General features: G+C 36.3%; 2 protein-coding genes across 3 annotated transcripts in view; one reads left to right on the forward strand and one right to left on the reverse strand.

Annotated features, from left to right (window-relative positions):
• Positions 1–774: 774 nt before the first annotated feature.
• Positions 775–25,226, reverse strand: part of LOC123535442 (protein RFT1 homolog) — a 54,612-nt gene continuing 30,160 nt past the window's right edge. For both annotated transcript variants that reach the window (XM_053519563.1, XM_045318103.2), the window contains exons 10-14: positions 21,923–22,067; positions 16,630–16,735; positions 3,287–3,415; positions 2,604–2,724; positions 775–1,134 (exon numbers count right to left, since the gene is read on the reverse strand). In XM_053519563.1, coding sequence (XP_053375538.1) covers positions 985–1,134; positions 2,604–2,724; positions 3,287–3,415; positions 16,630–16,735; positions 21,923–22,067 — 651 coding nt within the window. In that variant the 3' untranslated portion in view covers positions 775–984. The remainder of the gene's footprint in view (positions 1,135–2,603; positions 2,725–3,286; positions 3,416–16,629; positions 16,736–21,922; positions 22,068–25,226) is intronic.
• LOC123535441 (uncharacterized) lies at positions 6,885–13,158 on the forward strand. The gene is made up of 2 exons (XM_045318101.2): positions 6,885–10,635; positions 13,016–13,158. The coding sequence occupies exons 1-2, from the start codon at positions 9,892–9,894 to the stop codon at positions 13,076–13,078; spliced, it is 807 nt and encodes a 268-aa protein (XP_045174036.1). The 5' UTR covers positions 6,885–9,891; the 3' UTR covers positions 13,079–13,158.

Genomic DNA, 25,226 nt, shown 5'->3' on the forward strand with positions numbered 1-25,226 from the left:
GCTTTTTGTACCACCTTCCGTTGCATTTTCCTTGCACTCGTGCCTTAAAGAAATTTTGAAAGTTTTGTATGTTGTTTTTGCGTACAGGCCAACACAATAAAATGAACCTATGCGACATAATGAAGCACAGAATGTAATAGAAAACATTTCTATTTCACACTGACATGTGCGCCATTAACAAAGATATCATTATGATATGTTGGCGCGTGCACCAAGACTAAATATAATCTTTTGTTATGTCAGGTTGATGTATGCATGACTATATAGCATATTTTGTAGTTTCATCCTGGCATGTGGGAAACTATGAAACATTTCATTTTGTCTTGGCATCACATCAACATGCCAGCAGGAAACTTTTATCAATTACACCCTCTCCAGCACGAAATAAAATGTTTCATTCTGTCAAGTTCTATGTTTTGTTATGTCACATTGTCAATTTCATTTTGTGACATTGCAGCGTGCGCCAAAACAACACAAGAAACTTTCAAAGATCTGTGATTGCATGTTGGTACGTGTGCCAGGACGACAAAACAAAATGTACTACATTAACTATGCACATGCCAACACGACATAACGGAATGTCCTAAATGTGCCACCATAAATAAACATCATTTTTTAAAAGGAATTTTGCGTTTATGGCAAGACCAATGGGGCGTGACAAATTTGATCTACCTCTGAACTTGTCTGTGCATTAACTTTTGCAGCTGTAGCATTAATCCTATACTTCTAAAAAGTTAAGTATAAAATATAATGAATAATATTCAAAATATAAAACACATTTCATATTCTTTATTAAACTTCAATACCATTAAATCCATGTTTAGATATTAAGCATATTAAAGCAAAACTGTAAATGTACAGTCTGTGCCTATACCTTTGTGTCTTTTAGACATATCACAAATGACCTAATTCCCTTAAATGCAACAAGAATACAACATATCAGTACAGTACATTATAACCACATTTTTCATGGAGCTTTCAATGTTAATGTCTGTATTTGTATTGGTCTTTTACAAATGTGACAACAGCAGTTTCTTTTAAATAGATAATAGTCAAGGTTAAACACAAACATGCTCCACCTATACAGATATGTAGCAGTCTGAACAAGTATCCTCTGTCACAGCAAAACTGCATCTGAAAGAAGATATATTGACTATTAGCAAGATGATTAAAAATTATGCTATTCAAATGTCAAAAAATTTATCAATGTCAAACTTTTCAAAAGATAAGTTTAAAACAAGAGGGTTATGATGACCCTATATCACTCACCTGTTGAACTAGGCCTTAGAATCATTCTGACCAAGTTTCATGAAGATAGGGTCATAAATGTGGCCTCTACAGTGTTAACAAGCTTTTCTTTTGATTAAGAGTGGTGACCTAGTTTTTGACCCCACATGACCCAATTTCCAACTAGCCCTAGGAATCATCAAGATAAACATTCCTACTAAGCTTCATGAAGATAGGGTCATAAATGTGGCCTCAAGAGTGTATAAGCTTTTCCTTCGATTTGACCCAGTTTTTGATCCCATATGACCCAGTTTTAAACTTGGCATAGGAATCATCAAGAAAAACATTCTGACCAAGTTTCATGAAGATAGGATCTTATATGTGGCCTCTAGAGTGTTAACAAGCTTTTCCTTTCATTTGACCTGGTGACTTAGCTTTTGACCCCACATGACCCAGTTTCGAATTTGGCTTAGAGATCGTCAAGATAAATATTCTGTGCAAGTTTGTATCAAATCAAAGCATAAACCCCTATATGGCTGGAAGGACAAAATATAAAATTCTGTCCATTTCAGAGGCAGTAACTCTAGCACCCATGAGGGAATCTAGCCGGTTTTAGAAAGGAACTGAGATCTTAATTTGACTTAAGTTGTGTGTAAGTATGGTTAAAATCAAATGTAAAATGTCACTTCTGTCATGTTCACAAGGTAAAAATTAACAAATTTTGGCTCTTTCAGGGGACAATCAGGGGCCGTAACTCTGGAACCTATGATTGGATCTGACAGATTTATCATGGAATCCAAGATCTATTGTTGTTTAAGATATTTTGCAAATTTATATCAAATCAAACCACAAATGAAGTCTCTATGGCTGCAAAAGCCAAAATAGCAAATTTTGGCACTTTAAGGGGCCATAACTCTGGAACTCATGATGGGATCTTGCCAGGAACCGATATATTATACCAATACAAGTTTTGTGCAAGTTTGATTAAAATCGATTGCAAAAATGTGGTCTCTATTGAGTTCACTAAAGCTCACCTTGTTACTGCGTGACAGGTGAGCTAAAAATTCATAACTTAATGTCAAATACATTTTTAACCACTTGCAACACAAATGTTTAGGCTCTTCGTGTTCATTTTTGACTTTGTCATGGGCCATAACTCTGCTTATACTGGGTGTAATCACAAACAAATCCTAGTGCACAACTTCACATGCCGAATATAACATTGTAATAGTCTCACAACTAGCTCAAATACTTTTTGAGATAGAAGCAACTGACAGATGGATAAAGGTAAATCTGGCAAGCAGGGAGGATACCCTATATTACCTGATAGAGCAGACAGTATAAAACATTCCCTGATTGAGATATATAAAAATTACCTCAGATAGACTTGTAAAACACAAGGACAATATCAGACCACCAATCACATATGGAGATGGACATATATTCTGTAATGGTTTATACTGGCTGTCCTTGTAATACTCATGTATGTAATATACACTGAAAATATATAAAATTACCTAAATACATGTTACACTGAAAAACGAATGTTAATGTTTATATTCTATCATCTACTCCATTGAAAATTCTGATATTCCTTCCGCATAAGGAAGGTACCAAAGTTATGATAGATATACTATTGTTGAAGGACCGCTTTGTTCATAATAACTACTCAAATTACATTTTTTCCAAAAGACCAATTTTTAAATAAAATTTTAAAGTTTTAATTATTTTAAAGAAATAATGCAATTAAGCACTTACTGATTTTACAAACATTTAAGCATATGTTAGCATTGTTTTCTTGAAAATGTTAACAAATTATAACTTTACTGCAACCACTTATTTAAAATATACATAATCTTTCTTTGTATTTCCACTCTTCTTTGTCTCCTTATTTCCTCTCCTTTTGATTTCCTCTCCTCATTCCATCTCTTTAATTATTTTATATTTTGACATTCCTTCCCCTATACCAGGCCCAGGCTTTATCTAATATTTTCTGGATAAATATGTTATTCCACGACTTCCTGCTGACAAACGTGCAGCACTAACTTACAAATGTTACCTGTGTAGGATCCTTGCAGCCATGTTGAGACAGTTGGCGAGAATAAACCCTACACTTCCTAGATGTGCAGTCAATATCAGTGAGGAGAGAAGAAATATCACAGAAAATACTACCATCTTTCGATTATATCTGAAATATTTTAATATTTATATATCAATATATATCTGAAACATGCATACCACAATAGTCACTTTTATAAACATTAAGTATTTTAATACTCCTATTGCAAATAACAGAGACATGTAGGCCAAGGTTAACAAAATGTTCATTTGAATATAACTATACTCTCAAATAAATATGAATTAACTACTTCAGTAGAAATCACCTGAGGAGCAATTGTGTGAAATTATTCTGAAATGAAACAATTCCAGACTAAATGTTTTACAAAGTGCACCCTTTATATAAGCACACTTCAACCCGGCAACTGTTTTTACTAATCAGAACAGCCACACTTGATAGAAATTAACCTAAGGTACATTTCTGCACAGAAGTTACTATACTGAAATCTGGACGAGAGTTTCAAACATACATTAAGGCTCATAACAGCAGTCCAGTGTTAAAAAAGGCCAATCAAGGAATGCTTCTGACTATGTAAAGGTTACAATGGTACCAAATGTTCGGAGCTGCGAAATACTTTCATGCACCACTTCGAGGAAGAATTCCTAAAAAGATACTCTCTCCATCAGTATGAGGAAGCTGGAGCTATCACAAGAATGTTGAATGACTAAAATGTGTATGACTACATGGTACAATAGTTTAAGTCTGAGTAAATGTATTTAGTAACTAAGAGATAGGGTGAAAGTGAATAAAAACTTTAATTAAGTATAAAAGGGACATAATTCATGGAATATTTCTGCATGAGTGATGCACCATGTGTCATATCATGTAGCCAATTATGTGTAACAACTATTTTAAGTTTGAATAAAATCAATCAAGTAATAACAGATAAACAAGAGGGTCATGATGACCCTATATCGATCACCCGTTAAACTTGGCCTTAGAATCATCAAGATAAACATTTTGACCAAGTTTCATGATAGGGTAATAAATGTGGCCTCTACAGTGTTTTAGCAAGCTTTTCCTTTGATTTAGATTTTGACCGCACATGGCCCAGTTTCAAACTTGACCTAGGAATCATCAAGATAAACGTTCTGACCAAGTTTCATGAAGATAGGGTCATAAATGTGGCCTCTAGGTTGTTAACAAGCTTTTCCTGTGATCTGAGCGGGTGACCTAGTTTTTGACCCCACATGACCCAGTTTCGAATTTGGCATAGGAATCATCAAGATAAACATTCTGACCAAGTTTCATGAAGACAGGGTCATAAATGTTGGCCTCTATGGTGTTAACAAGCTTTTCCTTTGATTTGACCTGGTGACTAGTTTTTGACCCCACATGTCCCAGTTTCGAACTTGGCCTAAATATCATCAAGAGAAACATTCTGTACAAGTTTGTATCAAATCAAAGGATAAATGAAAGCTCTATATGGCTGAAAGGGCTAAAATAGAAAATTTTACCCCTTCAGGGGCAGTAACTCTAGAACCCATGATGGAATCTAGCCTGTTTTCAAAAGGAACCAAGATCTTATTGTGACTTAAATTGTGTGTAAGTGTGGTTAAAATCAAATGTAAAATGTCACTTCTATCATGTTCACAAGGTAAAAGTTAACAAATTTTGGCTCTTTCAGGGGTCAATCAGGGGCTGTAACTCCGGAACATACGATTGGATCTGACGGATTCATCACTGAATCCAAGATCTCTTGTTGCTAAAGATATTTTGCAAGTTTGTATCAATTCAAACCATAAATGAAGTCTCTATATGGCTACAAAAGCCAAAATAGCAAATTTTGGCACTTTAAGGGGGTCATAACTCTGGAACTCATGATGGGATCTGGCCAGTCTTCAAAAAGAACCAAGACATGCCAATTCAAGCTGTGGGCAAGTTTGATTAAAACTGATTTCAAAACGTGGTCTCTATCGTGTTCACAAGCCAAATTAGAAAATTTTTGCCCTTTTAGGGGCCATAAATCTGGAACCCTCACCCATGATGGGATCTGGCCAGTTTTTGAAAGGAACCGAGATATTATGCCAATACAAGTAGTGTGCAAGTTTGATTAAAATCAACTGCAAAATGTGGTCTCTTAATGAGTTCACAAGTAATTGTAAAACGACAGACAAAGAGTGACCCCAAAAGCTCACCTTGTCAGTATGTCACAGATGAGCTAATAAAAAAAGCATCATACCTTTAACCTGAAATTCTAAGACAAGAGATCACAGAGTGATCTTGGCGCCCACCATTGAGCCATTTTTGAATGTTCCAAATACAAGATTAGCTCAAAATCCTAAAAGTAGGTAACTTTGTCAGAATCCAGGTCATCACAGTCCTTGGGGGGCACAAATATGTCACTAGGTCAAAATCAAGGTCAAAGTTCATTTCCGTACACAAAAGTGTGCATGTGGTCCATGCATGTGGTCAAAATTTGAAAGCTGTAGCTTGAGAAATGTGAAATTAGGTCACTAGTTCAATTTCAAGGTCAAAGTTCATTTCGGTACACAAAACTATGCATGCGCTTCAAATCTGAAGGCTGTAGCTTGAGAAATGTGAAAGTAGGTCCTAAGTAAAAATCAAGGTCAAATTTCAATTCAGAACATAAAACTATGCATTTGGTCCAAATTTGAAGCCTGTAGGTTGAGAAATGTGAAAGTAGGTCACTAGGTCAAAATCAAGGTCAAATTTCATTTCGGAACACAAAACTATGCATGTGGTGAAAATTTGAAGCCTGTACCTTCAAAAATGTGAAAGTGGGTCACAAGGTCAATGTCAAGGTCAAAGTTTATTTCGGTACACAAACCTAAGCATGTGGTCCAAATTTGAAGACTGTACCTTCAAAACTGTGAAGGTAGGTCACTAGGTCTATGTCAAGGTCGAAGTTTATTTCGGTACACAATACTATGCATGTACTTCAAAAGCTTGAGAAATGTGAAAGTAGGTACTAGGTAAAAATCAAGGTCAAATTTCAATTCAGAACATAAAACTATGCATTTGGTCCAAATTTGAAGCCTGTAGCTTGAGAAATGTGAAAGTAGGTCACTAGGTCAAGATCAAGGTCAACTCATGTCAAGGTTCATCTAGCCACTCAAAACTATACATTTGGTCAAATTTGAATGGTGTAGGTTAAAAACAAACAAGAGCTGTCTCCATAGGATGACACATGCCCCCGATGGCACTTTGAATGAATAGTTATGGCCGATGTTAGAGTTTAGGACCTTTGACCTACGGACCTGGGTCTTGCGTGCGACACGTCGTCTTACTGTGGTACACATTCATGCCAAGTTATTTGAAAATCCATCCATGGATAACAAAGATATGGACCGGACACGAATGCAATATCATGAAAAATGACCTTTAACGTCTAAGTGTGACCTTGACCTTTGAGCTACGGATCTGGGTCTTGCGCGCGACATGTCGTCTTACTGTGGTACACATTCATGCCAAGTTATTTGAAAATCCATCCATGGATGACAAAGATATGGACCGGACACGCCCAACTATCATGAAAAATGACCTTTAACGTCTAAGTGTGACCTTGACCTTTGAGCTACGGACCTGGGTCTTTCGTGCGACACGTCGTCTTACTGTGGTACAATTTCATGCCAAGTTATTTGAAAATCCATCCATCGATGACAAAGATATGGACCGGACACGAAAATTGCGGACAGACCGACAGACTGACAGACGGTTCAAAAACTATAGGCCTCTCTTCGGGGGCATAAAAAGTAGGTCACTAGATCAAAATAAGTGACCTTGACCCTAAACAAGAGAGATGAGACCATTAATAAGTTATATGCAATTATTATTTGTTTCTTATTATGGAAACAAAAAATGCACATATAATTACTTATATTATAACTAATAATTAAACCCAGAAATTTGAGTACTAAACAAATTAATCATCAATCTACTAGGGTAGTCCATCCACTGCTGAGGTGTAATAGGAAAATAATAAACAACTTGAATCATTATCTCATTAGTGTCTGCAGACTTTATGACCCTTCTACAGGTAAGGCCATAAAAAAAGCCATAAAAAACCCCAATTAACTACTTGGAGGGCCACTGGATATAAAATTATACTAGAAATCAAAATAAACAAAGGGCCATAACTCACTCAAAAATTGTTGAACCAGTCTGATTTTAAGGGGAACACAACTAGGGTACCATTACATCATTCTGACAAAGTTTGGTCAAAATCCCCCCAATAGTTTCTGAGGAGATGCCATAACAGATGGAAGGACCACAGGCGCAGAGTGATTTGAATAGCCTGATGATCTGATGATGGTGGGCCAAAAAATAAGAGGGCATAAATAATACAAGAGGACCATGATGGTCCTGAATCGCTCACCTGTCCCCACATGACCCAGTTTTGAACTGAGTATGACGTTGTTTTTTCTATTATTTGACATAGTGTCCTAGTTCTTGAGCTCATGTGACCCTGTTTTGAACCTGAACTAGATATCATCAAGATAAAAATTCTAACCAATTTTCATGAAGATCCATTGAAAAATATGGCCTCAAGTGAGGTCATAAGGTTTTTTATTATTTGACCTACTGACCTAGTTATTGACAGCACGTGACCCAGTTTCAAACTTGACCTAGATATCATCAAGGTGAACATTCTGACCAATTTTCATGAAGATCCATTCGAAAGTATGGCCTCTAGAGAGGTCACAAGGTTTTTCTGTTTTTAGACATACTGACCTAGTTTTTGACCACAGTTGACCCAGCTTGAACTTGACCTGGATATCACCAAGATGAACATTCAGACCAACTTTCATACAGATCCCATGAAAAATACGGCCTCTAGAGAGGTCACAAGGTTTTTTTATCATTTGCCTACTGACCTAGTTATTGAAGGCATGTGACCCAGTTTCAAACTTGACCTAGATATCATTATGAACATTCAGACCAATTTTCATGAAGATCCATTCAAAAGTATGGCCTCTAGAGAGGTTACAAGGTTTTCCTATTTTTAGACCTACTGACCTAGTTTTTGACCGCACGTGACCCAGTTTCGAACTTGACCTAGATATCATCAAGGTTAACATTCTGACTAATTTTCACAAAGACCCCATGACAATTGTGTCCTCTAGAGTGGTCACAAGCAAAAGTTTACAGACGGACTAACGGACGGACGCACAGTCGACGGACGCTGCGTGATCACAAAAGCTCACCTTGTCACTTTGTGACAGGTGAGCTAAAAATACTGGCACCTGAGTTATGGACCTTGTGTTATTTGATGTAGGAGATGATGCAGAACAATCGTTTTATGTCTGAATTGAATCAGTTTATTAACAACAGAGATATAGTGAAAAAGTATAACAGTTAAACTGAGTAAAAAGGAACATAATTCATGAAATAACTGCAAGATTTATGTACCTTGTGTATTATGAAGAGAACAATGATGAGGAACAAGTATTCTAAATTTTTTTTCACTCGTTTTCTTCTTACCACTGTATTCTACATTAGGATTTTCGTTTCCAAGAAATCGGAACTCGCAGTATAAACTTTTTACCTCACCCAGGGGAGGTAACTCTAGTCAAGATGACAACGATATTCCCAAACCGGAAGTCACATTTATACAATAAATACATGTGACTAACTGAGTAAATTCAGTTTTGTTTCTGCGATAGATCGGAACAGATGTGTTTTCTTGTTAAATTTTTTGACTGTGTGGTAAAATTTTGTGGACTTTGTTAGCCATTAAACATTTTCAAGTGACTCAGTCTGTTTGTATTTTCTGCAATTATGGCAGAAAAAGAAGTGAAACAGAAGTTAGCGGATGATGATAATGCATCGATCCGTTCTATAAAATCGTCTTCCACTGGGAAAGGACGAAAGAAATCTTCAAATAAACAGCCTGAAGGTAGTGTGAAAGCTTCATCATCAAATACACAGCATGAGGGTACAGTAAAAACCTCGAAAGCTTCATCATCAAATACACATGAGGGTACAGTAAAATCCTCGACCTCGGATGCCTCACTTTTGGTGGAGGCTTTAGAAAACAAAATTTCAGCAAGATTTGAAAAAAGTGAATCACAGTATGCCGAGCTGGACGGTAAGATTTCAACTTTATTGTCTACATTTGAGAAAATACAGTCTCAAATCCCTACAGATCAAAATAACAATTCTACTTCGGGTAGAATTTCTTTGCACAATGATTTAAATGAACAGTATCAAATCAGAGATTTTGACGAGTTGAGTTTGCAACCTGGCAATAATGAAATGAGACAAATGTTACATGATGGGTCATTTAGCAGGTCTGTCTCGCCACATCGTTCTATTTTGTCAGAAAATAGCTCTAAGGTTAGCCATTCCCAATCAGGGTTGTCCGACTCGCCTGAAGAAGGTGAAATTGAGAGATTTAGCAGATATCAAAATAATACAGGCAAACATAAATCTCCAGAAGTTTTAGAACAGCCAGATACTTAGGGAAAAAATTTGGACATGATGCCTTAGTTGCTAAACCAAAATCGCAGGCTGGTCTTGTTTTAGAAAAGAATTAAATTGACATTTTGAAACAATCTTGGCGTTCAGCAGATCCATCTAAAATGTCTTGTTATCGGGACAGTTACAAACAGTCATTTCCTATTCATGAATCGTGTGAAGACTGGTTCAAGGTACCTACTCTTGAAAATACAATAGAAGTGCTATTGACAAAGAGATATGGACATAGGGCAGCTTTTGGGAATGCTCCGTCTTTATTTGGTAGAAATATGAAATCCTTAGAAAAACTAGCTTTCCAAGGTCAGCTTGCTTCAAGAATGGCGCTTATTACTACTTGTTACGCTCAACAAGCCTTAGGTAGTCTTTTGGATACACTTTCTCAAAAAAATCCTAATGTGGACAGTGCTGTTCAAAATGTACGTGATTTATTTGCTATCACATCAAAAACGCTTGACCAAATTGGGAGATCAGGGGCTCTCCACCACCTTATAAGAAGAAAGTCTGCCCTATATGACACAGGACTTAGTGAATACAAAGACTACGCATCTACTGTTATGTCTCTACCTCTTGCAAGTGATGGTATATTTGGTTCAGAGTTTGATCAAAAACTGAAGAGCAAACAAGAAGTTTCTAAACAATTATCTGATGTTTTACCAAATATTAGCTCTCGTTACAGCGGCTACTCAAACCAGTACAAGAGGAAAGGCAACACTTTACCTCCAAGAGAGTATGTTAAAAGACCACGTCTGGAATCTGAATATAAACCTAGAAGCTCAAATTTTTCCAGAATACCAAAGACTTCGTTCTCATCAGGACGACGTTCAGCTACACTTACTGGAAAGCCTATGGTAAGTTTTCACAATGATTTCAAAATTCCGAATTGCTCCTGACAGCAAGATTCTAGCTTGCAAAGAGCATATACCTGTTGGAGGTCGCCTAAAATTTTTCATAAAATGGGAAAAAATAACAGACGACAGATGGGTGTTGTCAACAATTCAAAACGGTCTAAAATTCGATTTTGTTCAGACACCAATAGAAACTGGTCTGAGAGAAACTCGTGTAAATGTTCAACTTTTTCCTATTTTAGAAAAAGAAATTCAAAGTTTATTAGAAAAAAATGCAATAGAACCTGTCCCTTTTATGGAACAACATCAAGGTTTTTACAGTACACTTTTCCTGGTTCCAAAGAAAACAGGAGATCTCAGACCAGTGATAAACCTTCGACCTCTGAACAAGTATATGCTAAAGCAGCACTTCAAAATGGACAGTATTGTAAGTCTCTTGAATACAGTGAAAGTAGCAGACTGGACGTTTTCAGTCGATCTGAAAGACGCATATTTTCACATACCAGTCCATCCGACACACCGCAAATTCCTTCGTTTTTGTGTAAAGGGGAAAGCGTATCAGTTCAGAGCCCTTTGCTTTGGGCCAAGCCAAGCTCCAAGAGCATTCACGAAAATAACTGCAGTAGTAGCAGCTTACTTGCGCATGCAAAACATTCGTCTGATTTCCTATCTGGACGATTGGCTTGGGATGAATCAACTTCGAACAAAATTGATCGAAGATTTAGATACAACCCTATGTCGCTTAGGTTTCATAATAAATCTGGAAAAGTCAGATTTGATTCCAACTCAAACAATAACATACATAGGTGCTCTTTTCAAACTGAAACAAGGCCTAGTCTTTCCAACATTAGAAAGGTTACTGAATCTAGAAAAAGCAGTGAACAATCTATTACAAGGTCAGGTCACGGCACACAGTTGCCTTCATTTACTAGGATTAATGGCATCCTGCATAGAATTGATTCCCAATGCCAGACTATTTATGCGTCCAATTCAGTTACATCTACTCAGAAATTGGAAATACACACTCCAAAGTCTGGACTTCCAAATTCCCTTAACACAAACATTAAAGAACCATTTAACATGGTGGTTACAAAGAACCAACACGGCCAAAGGCCGATCGTTACACCAGTGGTCGGCCTCAGTAACAGTCACAACAGATGCCTCGAAAACAGGGTTTGGGGGTCATGTCAACAATCAGATTTATCAGGGCAATTGGTCGGAGAAAGAAAAATTACTGCACATCAACTATTTGGAGTTGGAAGCAGTATATCGCATGTTTCTCAGATTTCTACCAATCCTGAAAAATCAAAAAGTACTAGTACGTTGCGACAATACCACAGTAGTACAGTACCTGAACAAACAAGGGGGGACAAAATCCCTATCACTTTGCAGTCGAACTTGGGACCTTTGGCAATGTGCTCTCAAAAATCAAATATCAATAAAAGCAGCTCATCTTGCCTCATGTCACAATGTTCTAGCAGATCAGTTGTCCAGAACGAAAATCAGACATTCAGAATGGTCTCTGAACAATCAGATTGTTCAGAAAATTTTCAAGTTATGGGGCTATCCCCAGATAGACCTATTTGCGTCACCAGACAACCACAAACTTCCGGTCTTCTGCACTGGGACTCCCCATCAAAGAGCTTTAGCTGTGGATGCACTGTCAATTCCATGGCAACATGTTTGGGCTTATGCCTATCCTCCAATATGCTTGATACCAAAAGTTCTAGAACACATGTCAAATTATCAATGCCAAATAATTCTGATAGCGCCCCAGTGGCCAAGACGCACGTGGTACACAAGTCTCCTCCAAAAGCTCATAGATTACCCAAGGAGACTACCACTGATCGAAAATCTTCTGTATCAACCAAAAACAGAAATATTTCACCCATCTCCAGAAATTTTCAATCTAGTGGCATGGCCATTATCGACAGTCACTTCAGAAACAAAGGCTTTTCAAAGAAAGCTTCAGAATTACTCAAAGCATCTTGGAGAAAAGGCACAAGATCAGATTATGATTGCAAGTTCAACAAGTACCATAGCTGGTGTCTTGAACGGGGTAAAAATCCCTATCATGCCTCTGTAACAGATTGTGCAGAATTCCTTACATATTTATTCCATAAGGGGTTACAGTATAGAATTATTTGTGGCTACAGGTCAATGCTTTCTTCAGTTTTGCCCCCAGTTGACAAAGTTTTAGTTGGTCAACACCCAGATATTATCAGGCTGTTGAGGGGTGTTTTTAATTTGAGACCACCCACAGTGAGACTTGTTCCTGAATGGGATTTACTAAAAGTTCTTAGAATGTTACAAGAACCCCCTTTTGAACCTTTGAAACATATTTCTTTAAAACATTTAACTCTTAAATGTGTATTTTTAACAGGTATCACAACGTTCAGAAGGTGCTCCGACCTACAAGCGCTCCGGCTTGGGGAAGGATATGTAAACATACAGAGCAGAGGCATAACATTTTTAAGACAGGGACTTTCCAAGCAGGATCGCCCATCTCACCAAGGTTCAAAGATTTTTGTTCCTTGTTTTAATGACAACAAGAAGTTGGATCCAAAAGGACACTTTATTTTTATCTGAAAGAACAGACATTTTTCGAAAACTTCCAGATGGTACAGATGAAGTGAAGTTATTTCTGTCATATGTTAAACCACATAAGCCAGTTACGAAACAAACTATTTCAAATTGGATTGTCCAGACAATCAAAATGGCATATGAAGAAAAAATCCAAGTCAAGGCTCACTCAACTAGAGCTATTGGCCCTTCATGGGCACTGTTTAATGGAGCGTCTGTAAAGAGCATCCTTGACTCCGCTGATTGGTCAAGGGAATCAACTTTCACTAAGTTTTATCTAAGGAATGTGGATATGAATGTTTTTTCGTCAGGCTGTAAATAGGAAGAATTTTGAAAAGTTTTAGTTTCTGCGAGTTGGAACAGACAGTAAAATAAAATAACAGTGAATGTTTTTAACTTTATCACAGGATGATATCAAAGTTTATATGTGTATATAAATAATAACAGTTACAAAGAGTAACTCTGATGTGCCCAACCATTCATAGATTGGATGTGCATTATATATATATATAAGTGTGTATTAATTTTTTTTGTGTGTGTACATATTTCTTTTTTTTGTACTGTGAAGTTTGAAGAAACTGAAATACAGAAAGAAAATTCCCAGCCATCCTTGAGAGGTAAGGCTTTTAAATCTATCCTAATGTAGAATACAGTGGTAAGAAGAAAACGAGTGAAATAAAATTGATGAATTTTATTTATAAAGTTGTAATTTTATGAAGGAGTTTTCTTCTTACCACTGTCATATAACCCTCCCATCCTCCCCTCAACATTTTCTTTGGGGAAAGAAACAAAACTGAATTTACTCAGTTAGTCACATGTATTTATTGTATAAATGTGACTTCCGGTTTGGGAATATCGTTGTCATCTTGACTAGAGTTACCTCCCCTGGGTGAGGTAAAAAGTTTATACTGCGAGTTCCGATTTCTTGGAAACGAAAATCCTAATGTAGAATACAGTGGTAAGAAGAAAACTCCTTCATAAAATTACAACTTTATAAATAAAATTCATCAATTTGAACCAAATCATTTATGTGAAAACAAAGATATAGTTTTTGTTTGTTTTGGGTTTAATGCAGTTTTTCAACAATATTTCAGTTATGTAATGGCGTGCAGTTAACCTAACCAGTGTAACAAAATAGTATATGTTGGGGAAACCGAGAGGAGTCTGAAAGAAAGAATAAGTGAACATTTACGTGACATGGGACAACAGGTTGAAAAGCCTAACTGCCATTTTGTAGGTCATAATGAAAGGGACTTGCAGGTGGTAGTATTGTAAAGGTTATATCAGACAGATAGTAGAGTAGAAATGGATAAAGAACCTTGCAACAAAATTTCCACACAGCTGCAATGTTAAATATAACACATAAATTGACAGATACAGGTGAAATGATACAGGAAATGACAGGCAATCATCCTATGAAGCTTGACTGTTGTTGGTCCAAGGGTTCTCTAGTTATTTATCAGAAGTTAAATAGGCTTTTATTCCAACAGAACAAGTGGCCAACTTGAGCAAAATAATATATACTCTCTCTTCTCCAAAGGGAGGTACAGAAAAGAAATGAACACTGAGAAGCTACATCAGGTATATGCTCAAACTGGAAAGCATTACAACAAAATCTTTACTAAACTAGGACACAGGTGCCCCAAACTCCTGTCATTGTACTTGCTTTCATGACTCTAGGTGAAATATTTTTCAAGATATATATATGCAACACAAATTTTTAAGGAGGTAATATACAGTGTCACCATGGTAGATTCAAATTAACTCAACTGTAGCAAGTTATTGTATTCCATGTTATTCAATGTTTTAGCAGCTACAATCTCGAGTTCGTTTTTTTTATCAAGTACATGGCCCTCCAACGTTTTTTTATATTAAAAGAAAAAGGAAAATACAGTTATTTAACACATTTTATTGTATTTTATTTTTACTGAATTTATTATTTCAGAATTTTTTTAAGCATCACATCGGACACAGGTTAATGATTTTGTTTCAGAAGAATAAATATACAACATTTATAAACATTGTTGTAAATCCTCATGTTAGCTTCTGGTTGGGCATGCACACACACAAATGTTAAGGTAAACTACCTCCTTAAGAACTTTGTTTATTATTTACTAAGTGAAGGACCATAACTCTGGTCTAGCTGAGTGAAATCAGAAGAGAACACCAAATGCACAACTTCACATGCTATAAAACAATCCTCTAATGTTTTATGATACTTCATCAAGTACATTTTTAGATACATATGACACAAACTTTTATTTTTTACTAATTCATAGGCCATAACTCTCATCTTGCAAAGCAAAATAAAAAAAAAAACAAAAAAAACTCAAGACAATAAATTCACATGCTGGATAAAATTCCTACATAATTTCATGACTCTAGGTGAAATATTTTTTTAATTATATGCAGCACGAATTTTTTAGCACTTTATGCATATTTATGACTAAGTCAAGGACCTTAACTCTGGTCTAATTGCGTCTAATTGCATCTAGTTGCGTGAAATCCCAAACTTAACACCAGGTGCACAACTTCATTTGCTATATAAGAATCTCCTAATAGTAAAAAACAATCAAGGGCCATAACTCTAGTCTGACTGATAGAAATCTGGTGCACAACTTAACATGCTGAATGATATTCCTATGATGTTTCATGACCCTAGGTCAAATACTTTTGAGATATGTGCGACACAAACTTTTTCGCCCCCCCTTTTTTTTTTTGTTAAACTCAAGGGCCATAACTCTGGCCTCGCTGAGTGATATCTCTAACAAAACCCCAGGTGTACAACTTCACATGATGAATAATATTCCTGTCATGTCTCAAAATCCTAGAAAAAATTCATTTTGAGATACATGCAACACAAACTTAGGCTCTTTTTATTCATATTTTTTACTAACTCTGATCTGGCTGTTTGAAATCCAATGTAAACACAAGGTGCACAACTTCCCATGCTGAATAATAATCCTGTGAGGTTTGATGACTCTGGGCCATATATTTTTTGAGATAGGCACAACACAAATTTGGAGGGATGGACAGATGGGTGGGTTCCCAATTAAAACACCAGGTGCACAACTTCCCAGTATGAATAAAATTCCTGTGACGTTTGATGACTCTGGGTCAAACACTTTTTGAGATATGCAAATCACAAATTCAGACGGACGGACAAAGGCAACTCCAAAGTACCTCCCCAAAGAAACATGACATGAAAAGAAACATTCTGCAAATCAAAAAACTTTGAACACTTTTATGCTGTCATTCCATAGTGGTGACAAATTAAGGAAGAGCCACATCCAAAATATCTAAAAATGCACAAAATGTGTCAAAAATATAGCCTCTGAAATATTATAATACTAGCATCAGTATGCATACCAAATATATGAAAAAACCTGTGCAAGATCAAAATGAGATACATACCTGTCTACCTGAGATTTACTCATTATAGCAAACACAAAACATTCTGTTGTCCCATTTACAGAAATGACTAGAACATAGAGGCAGTACCAGCGTAGTAACATTGGGCCTAAAATAGAAATAACAGGACAAAATGGGCCAAAGGTGCTCACCTGATGTGGACCTCGACCATATGACCTTGCTTCTGACCAAGCTTAGTGAACAGTTCAATAAAATAAGTTATTTTAAAGTTTTTTCTATATTTTACTGTGACAGCCCAAAACTGCATAAACATCAGAACAAACTTAATGACAAGAAGTTCTTTAATTAATTTTCTATTTCTGGTTCTGGTGTCTCCTAAAAAAAGGATAAAGTGCCCTCAGTTGAATACATTTGGCATAAGACCTTATATTGATGCTACCGACCAAGTTTTAAAAAGATCCATCCACTGGTTCATGAGAAGAAGTAGTTTAAAAGGTATTTCTATTTTTAACTCTAGTGGCCCCTAAAAGTGGCCTCCATTCATATTGTTTTGGAGAGGACCTTACAATGATGCTACAGACCAAGTCTGATTAAGATGCATCACACAGTTTATAAGAAGAAGTTGTTTAAAAGAATTTTCATGCTTATGGCCCTTGATGCACCTAAAAGGTATCTGTTTTATAAGCTCTAGTAGCCCCAAAAAGGGGCCAAGTGATACTACAGACAAAGTTTGATGAAGCTCCACCACGTGGTTAATGAGAAGAAGTAACTTAAAGATTTATTTTTAGCTCTAGTGACCCCTTAAAGGGGCCAAGTGCCCCCATTTGAACAAAATTTGGAGGGGGACCTTATAATGATGCTACTGAACAAGTTTGATAAAGATCCATCCACTGGTTCATGAGAAGCCATTTAAATGTATTCCTAGTTTTAGCTATAGCTGCCCCTAAAAGATGCCAAGTGCCTCCATTTGAATAAAATTTGGAGAGGACTAATGCTACAGGCAAAATTTGATGAAGGTCCATCAAGTGGTTCATGAGAAAAAGTTGTTTAAAAGTATTTTCATGTTTAGCCCTTGCAGACACTGAAAGAGGCCAAGTGCCCCTATTTGAGCAAAATTGGGAAAGGACTTACAATGTTACAGACCAAGTTTAATGAAGATCCATCAATCTATTCATGAGAAGAAAACATTTAAAGGTATTTCTATTTTTAGCTCTAGCTGCAAAATGCCTCCACATGAACAAACTTTGGAGAGGACCTTTTAATGATGTTACCAAGTTTGATGAAGATCCATCAAGCGGTTAATGAGGTATTTTCATATTTAGCCCTTGTGGTCCCTAAAAGGGGCCAAGTGCTCTTATTTGAGCAAAATTGGGAAAGGACCTTATAACAATGCTACAGACCAAGTTTTATGAAGATCCATCAAGTCATTTATGAGAAGTTCTTTAAAGGTTTTTCTATTTTTAGCACTGGGGGCCCCTTAAAGGCATCAAGGTGAACCATTTGAACAAACCTGATAGAGGTCTATGCCAGGATGCTACTGACTAAACTATATAGTTATATAGGCCAAGTTTGGTGTAATTCTGACCAGTAGTTTCAGAGAAGAAGATGTTTAAGTAAAAATGTTGATGAAGGATGATGGACGCCGGACCATCCACCTATACTAATAGCTCACCCTGTGGGCTAAAAATTATTACCATAACAATGAAGTATTGCCATGCAATACAAAGTCCCCTGCTGGAAGGTGACTTGCTATCTCAACTGCAGTATTTAATAACCTAATGGCCTGTTATCCATAATGTATACTTTGCTATATATACACAATACTTTATAGTGCATAGTGTTTGGATTAGAATTTGCAAATAAAAATCTACAGTTGCTGATTTCTCATAACATCTATAGCTATAAAAGAAGAATTCTTAATAACATTTCATTTTCAAATTGGTGGAACAATAAGGGGAAAACTGTAACACAATTCTTCAGCATACAAGAGGGCCAAGATGGCCCTAGGTGGCTCACCTGAGAAAAACACCATAACACACTATAACAGTGTAAACATGTTTGACCTAGTGATTTCATGGAAAAATATATTCTGACCAATTATCATTAAAATTGGAGCAAAAATATTGAGCATAAATAAGTATTTTCTTTGATTTGATCTAGTGACCTAGTTTTTTTACCCCAGATGACCCATATTTGAACTTGACCTAGATTTCATCAAGGCTATCATTCTGACCAAATTTCATGAAGATCAGTTGAAAAATACAGCCTCTATCGCATACACAAAGTTTTTCTTTGATTTGACCTAGTGACCTGCTTTTTGATCTTAGATGACCCATATTCGAATATGACCTAGATTTCATCAAGATAATCATTCTGGCTTAATTTCAGGAAGATCAGTTGGAAAATATAGCCTCTATCGCATATAAAAGCTTTTCCTTTGATTTGACCTAGTGACCTACTCTTTGACCCCAGAAGCCCCATATTCAAAACTGACCTAGATTTTATCAAGGCAATCATTCTGACCAAATTTCATGAAGACCAATTGAAAAATACAGCCTCTATCACATACACAAGGTTTTTCTTTGATTTGACCTAGTGACCTAGTTTTTGATCCCAGACTACCCATATTGGAACATGACCTAGATTTCATCAAGGCAACCACTCAGACAAAATTTCATGAAGATCAGTTGAAAATTTTTTGCCTTCATCGCATACATAAGGTTTTTCTTTGATTTGACCTAGTGACCTAGTTTTTGACCCAAGATGACCCATTTTCGAACTCGGCCTAGATTTCATCAAGGCAATCATTCTGAACAATATTCATGAAGATCAATTGAAAAATACAGCCTCTATCGCATACACAAGGTTTTTCTTTGATTTGACATAGTGACCTAGTTTTTGACCCCAGATGACCCATTTTCGAACTCGGCCTAGATTTCATCAAGGTAATCATTCTGACCAAATTTCATGAAGATCAGTTGAAAAATACAGCCTATATCGCATACACAAGCTAAATGTTGACGGACAGACGACAGACAGACAGACGCCGGACATCGAGCGATCAGAAAAGCATTGCTCAGGTGAGCTAATAAAAGGGAAGTAATTCTGAAGAAAATACACCATCAATTTCTTTTAACTGGGTCCATATGCCATTGCTCTCATGTTTTTGCTGGGCTTGAAGTCACACTGTCAAAACTTAGCTCATAACTATGCTGATTTTCAAAGCTTTTGATGGTGACTCCAGGTGCCCCTCTGGGCATAGCTCTAAGCATGGGCAGGCACCCTGGCAGAACCACTGGCTAAAGTGCTGATATGAACAGGAGCTGTCACAGGAGACAGCGGGCTTGACTATTTCAATGCTCAAAGAGTAAAATTGGACATATCTGATGAAGCTGGAGCTGTCTTTAAAGGTCCAATACTAAGGAAAGTGAACATTTTAATTTCTTTTAAAAAGCACAGAAACTATTTCATTTTATTGGAAAATGAAAGTTGGTATGTAGAAATTCCAAATAAATCGCAGTATATGTACAATTGTTTTTCTATGAAGTATGAAGAAAGTTAAAAAGACCTGGGGGGTCAATCTGTCGATTCATTGAAATTTCAACATAATACACATACATTTCTTTGAGTTCCAAAGACCTTCTGTAAATTTTGACCTGCCAATCTTCATTATTTAGTGTCTTGCAGAAGTCTATGCACTGGCTATGAAAAAAATTGTCAACTCACTTTCCCTTAGTAATGGACCTTTAAAGGGTTTAATGACTCCAATGTGGATGAAGATATTGAAATCATAACATAATCTGTGTCAAATGTATTAAATAACTAGAGCTGCTTTTGAGAAAAGCGCATGTCTCCCTAAACTGCCTTATCAGACTTTCAGTGCTTTGATTATCAAAAACAAGTTTAACAGTGACAAAGTGTATCAAAACATTAAATGAGTAAAAAGGGACATCATTCATAGAAAATGACTCCAAAAGTGATGTATCATGTGTCATTTCGTGTGACTAATAATGTGGAACAACTAGTTTAAGTTTGAATCAAATCTATTTATTTATAACTGAGATAGAGCAAAAATGCATCACAACTTGAACCTGAAATTCTAAGTAAAAACAAGGGCGTATCTCATAACATATTGCCAGTATTACAGACCTTGTGTCACATGGTGTGGGTGATGATGTGGATCAAATATTTTAAGTTTGAATCAATTCCATTTCATAATAACTGAGATAGAGTGAGTGCCCCAAAGTTGGACAGCTCTCCATGCTTTGTTTAGTTAAGCTAAAAATTCTATGCTCTAAGCAAGGTTTAAATAAACATCTATGACAGGCCAGTGATTCCATGTCAGTCACATGGCGACAGAGGCCCCTTGTTCCCCTGTAGTGTCAATCCTTGGCAGCATCCAGTTAGTTCAGATATCTCATACAACAATGTGATACAGTGTTACTTCCGAAAACTGAACAACCTCCGGACCAGCCTAAAAGTTGGGTATTTGGAAGTTTCCAGAATTCAGAAGATTGGATTATTATCCTTTATAATTGTACATGTTTGTGTAAAGTAATTTATCAATGTGCATGTAATGTACATGTGCAAAGCAACAATAAGCTGATGATGTAAAACACGATTCTTTCCATTTTTGTATATTAAAAAATAGATATCTAGCATTTACTCAAACATTTTCTACTTAAATTTTACAATTTTTTAAGTCTCGAGTTTGTCAATATTTAATTGATGTTGATAATGCAAAGTTTAATTGATGTAACTAAATCAATTAAAACACCGATCTTTCTTTCATTCAAACATTAAGAATGTTTTCCACATGTAAGATATTTAATTCATCACTTTTTCATAAACTGAAAACAAATTAAAGTGATCGCTGATTATTTCTTTACTTTTGCATCAAATGATCATTGTGATTATAACACGTGTCAAAATAAACGCATGCCGCTAAAAGATTAACAAAAGAACATGTTGACAACTTGCAACGGGTGTTTTTGGATTAACATGTTAAAGACAAGTGACACTTTTAATACGGCAAATATTTTGCTGTTCGCTTTTCGGAAGTCAACTTAAGTGTTAAAATATAAACAGTCCTTCAAACATTGTCCTATTTTCAGAATTTGGAAGTTTCGGTTTTCAGAAGTTAAAAATATGTAGAAATAAGAACAAAAAAATGGGAGTTTTGAGTTTGTGCGGTTTTCAAAGGTTTCTGGTTTTTAGAAGGTCCGGTTTTCAGAAGCTCCACTGTATATGTAAACCAAAATGGCCGTCTTTAGTGTTGATAGGAAATTTCATTGAGGAAATAACCTTGGACTGTAAATAGTAATAAGTTAATTACCTGAACCAGAAGACAGCATGGTCCCACCATATAAATCCAAAGCAAGATAGGAATATGGTATACCAAAAAAAAGGATTATGATACCAATCAATATAACCAGCTTTAACAAATAACCCAGAACATCAACAGCCAACTGACACGATTCCTGTAAATATACAACATACATGCTTGTTCCAGTCACATGCACAGTTCAGGCCAGTACCGTATTTTCCAAACAACAGGCCACTGCACCGTATTGGCCGCAGCGGTATATTTTAACTATTTCAGAAATAAAATTCAATGTATAGGCTGCTCCGGCATATTGGCTGCGGCCTATACACCACAATGCGACGAACATTACCATGTCGTATAAAGAATGTTCTCGATGATAAATAGTCATTGAAATGGATTGTATTTACAGGTAATCAAACTTGTAAATCCGTCGAATGCAGTGAACTGTTGAGTCCGAATGTAAGTTTTCGTGAGCTGTTTTCAAAGGCCCTTTCGACAAAATTGTCCATTCTGTACTCTTTACATTTTACTTGATTTGATCCGATATTAAGCAAAATATGGCTACACCAACCAGAAAGAGAAAATTATCTGAAATCGACACTGGAATATCCAGTTGAATTTCAACAACTTTCAACACGCAAGTGAAAAATTAAAATTGTAGTATAGGCCGCATGAAAGGCTCATTTAGAAAAAATAAAATGACGTATAGGTCGTTTCGACGCATAGGCCGCACCCCTGAAAATTTCACTTTTTTTAACGTATAAGCCGTGGCCTATTGTCCGGAAAATACGGTAACACCAATTTCAGCTTTGATTGAGGAGGAAAAAGCAAAGACAGCATCTTTTCCATTTCAATTATTGTTTATTTAATCCCTTAAAAGCCATTACTGAGGGGTGGCTTGTGTCCTCATTTGAAGAAGTCTAGCATAAAACTTTACAATGATGCTACAGACCAAGTTTAATTGAAGATCAATGAAGCGAATGTTTAAAGGTTTTCCTAATTTTAGCCTCTGAGGCCCTTTTTAAGGGGCTAAACTGAACAATTTGAACAAACTTGATAGAGGTCCATATCAGGACGATACTGACCAAGTTGGCTGTAATTCTGACCTGTATTTGAAGTAAAAATGTTGACAATAGACGACAAACCCCTCACCATCTCCGTGTTTTTGGACCCTAGTGTTGTTACATTTTCTGGTCCTTTGAATCATGGTATACGTTCAGTTTTACTATAATAGAATTCAGCTTAAGAGAGTTGTGGAGAGCATGAGGGATGTTGCATATTTCTTTACCTCTCATGATCAGACTCTAACAAACCAAGTCTGCTATTATTTTTTTCTTTGGTTGCATTCTGTGCTTCCAAAAAATCTTCTGACAGATTTTATTAGGCTTAAGGACTATGAGTGAGGACCTGTAAGATTTGTGACAAGGTAAACAAGAGGGCCAAAATGGCCCTAGGTTGCTCACCTGGGAAACACACCATAACAGTATAAACATGTCTGACCTAGTGATTTCATGGAAACAAATATTCTGGCCAATTTTCATTAAGATTGGACCAAAAATTATTTTCTCTTGAGTTTAAACAAGTATTTTCTTAGATATGACCTAGTGACCTAGTTTTTTATCCCAAATGACCCAATTTCTAACTTGGCCTAGATTTCATCAAGGGAATCATTCTGACCAAAATTCATGAAGATCAGTTGAAAAATACAGCCTCTATCGCATAAACAAGCTAAATGTTGACAGACAGATGACAGACAGACAGACGCCAGACATCGAGCGATCACAAAAACTCCTGAGCATTGCTCAGGTGAGCTAAAAATAGAGCTGGATCAATATTCTTAATAGCACAACAATACATTTTGAGATACATGGGGGCATGAACTTTCGTGCCATTAATACATATTTTTTACTAAGTTAAAAGCCATAACTCTGGTCTTGCAGAATGAAATCCAAATTCTAACATGACCCAATTTGTTTTCTTATTAAACAAAGAAGGCTGAAAACTGTGTGTTATTATTCAACACTTCATTTTTCTGACGTCACAATTATTACGTCATAGCGTTAGATGGCATAGTGGCGCGCTGAAAAAGAAATCAACAGAAATCAGGCAAATAATAAAAGGATATCGTCAAGGACGTACATAATAATCCTTGATAATGTGTTAGAATTGAAATATATATCTCAAACAGTGATTTGTGCGTGAATAAAATCATTATCGTTTAGATGCTATTATTATTTAACACAGGCTGCGCCCTCGTGATATAATTCCTTCGCATTTAAACTCCAAACAATGACATTATTCAATGACAAATCACCGTTTGGGATATATTATTTCTTAAACAAAACTCAGGTGCACAAATTCACATGCTGGATAATATTTCTACAAGGTTTCATAACTCTAGGTGAAATATCTTTTATGATATTTGCAACAAAATCTTGTAACTTTGTGTATTTTTCACTATGTAAAGGATCATAATTCTGGTCTGGTTGAGTGAAATAATAAATAGAACACCAAATGTGCAACTTCACATGCTATATAACAATCCACAAATGTTTTATGACTTGAAGTCAAATACTTTTTGACATACATGCGACACAAACTTGTATTCCATTTATGCATATTTTTGACAATCAAAGGCCATAACTCTGGTCTGGCTAGTGATATCTCTAACAAAACTCCAGGTGTACAACTGAAAAACATTCTTGTCAAGTTTCATAATCCTAGGTCAAATTCTTTTTGAGATACATGCAACACAAATTTGGACTCTTTTTATGCACATTTTTTACTAACTCTGGTCTGGCTGTTTTGAGATCCAAATTAAAACACCAGGTGCATAACTTCCCATGCTGAATAATAATCCTGTGAGGATTGATGACTCTGGGTCAAATACTTTTTGAGATATGCACAACACAAATTCAGACAGACTGGCAGACGGATGGACAAGGGCAACTTAAGAGCCCCCACACCCCACCCCATCCCCACAAAAAAGATCTGGGACCGTAATTCAGAAACAAGAAACCAGGTGCACAACTTCTCATGCTGAATGATAATCCTGTGAGGTTTGATGACTCTGGGTCAAATACTTTTTGAGATATGCACGAAACAAATTCAGACAGACTGGCAGACGGATGGACAAGGGCAACTTAAGAGCCCCCACACCCCACCCCATCCCCACAAAAAAGATCTGGGACCATAATTCAGAAACAAGAAACCAGGTGCACAACTTCTCATGCTGAATGATAATCCTGTGAGGTTTGATGTCTCTAGGTCAAATACTTTTTGAGATATGCACGACACAAATTCAGACAGACTG

The sequence above is a fragment of the Mercenaria mercenaria genome, chromosome 12 (genome assembly GCF_021730395.1).
Source record: "Mercenaria mercenaria strain notata chromosome 12, MADL_Memer_1, whole genome shotgun sequence".
Taxonomy (NCBI): Eukaryota; Metazoa; Mollusca; class Bivalvia; order Venerida; family Veneridae; genus Mercenaria; species Mercenaria mercenaria.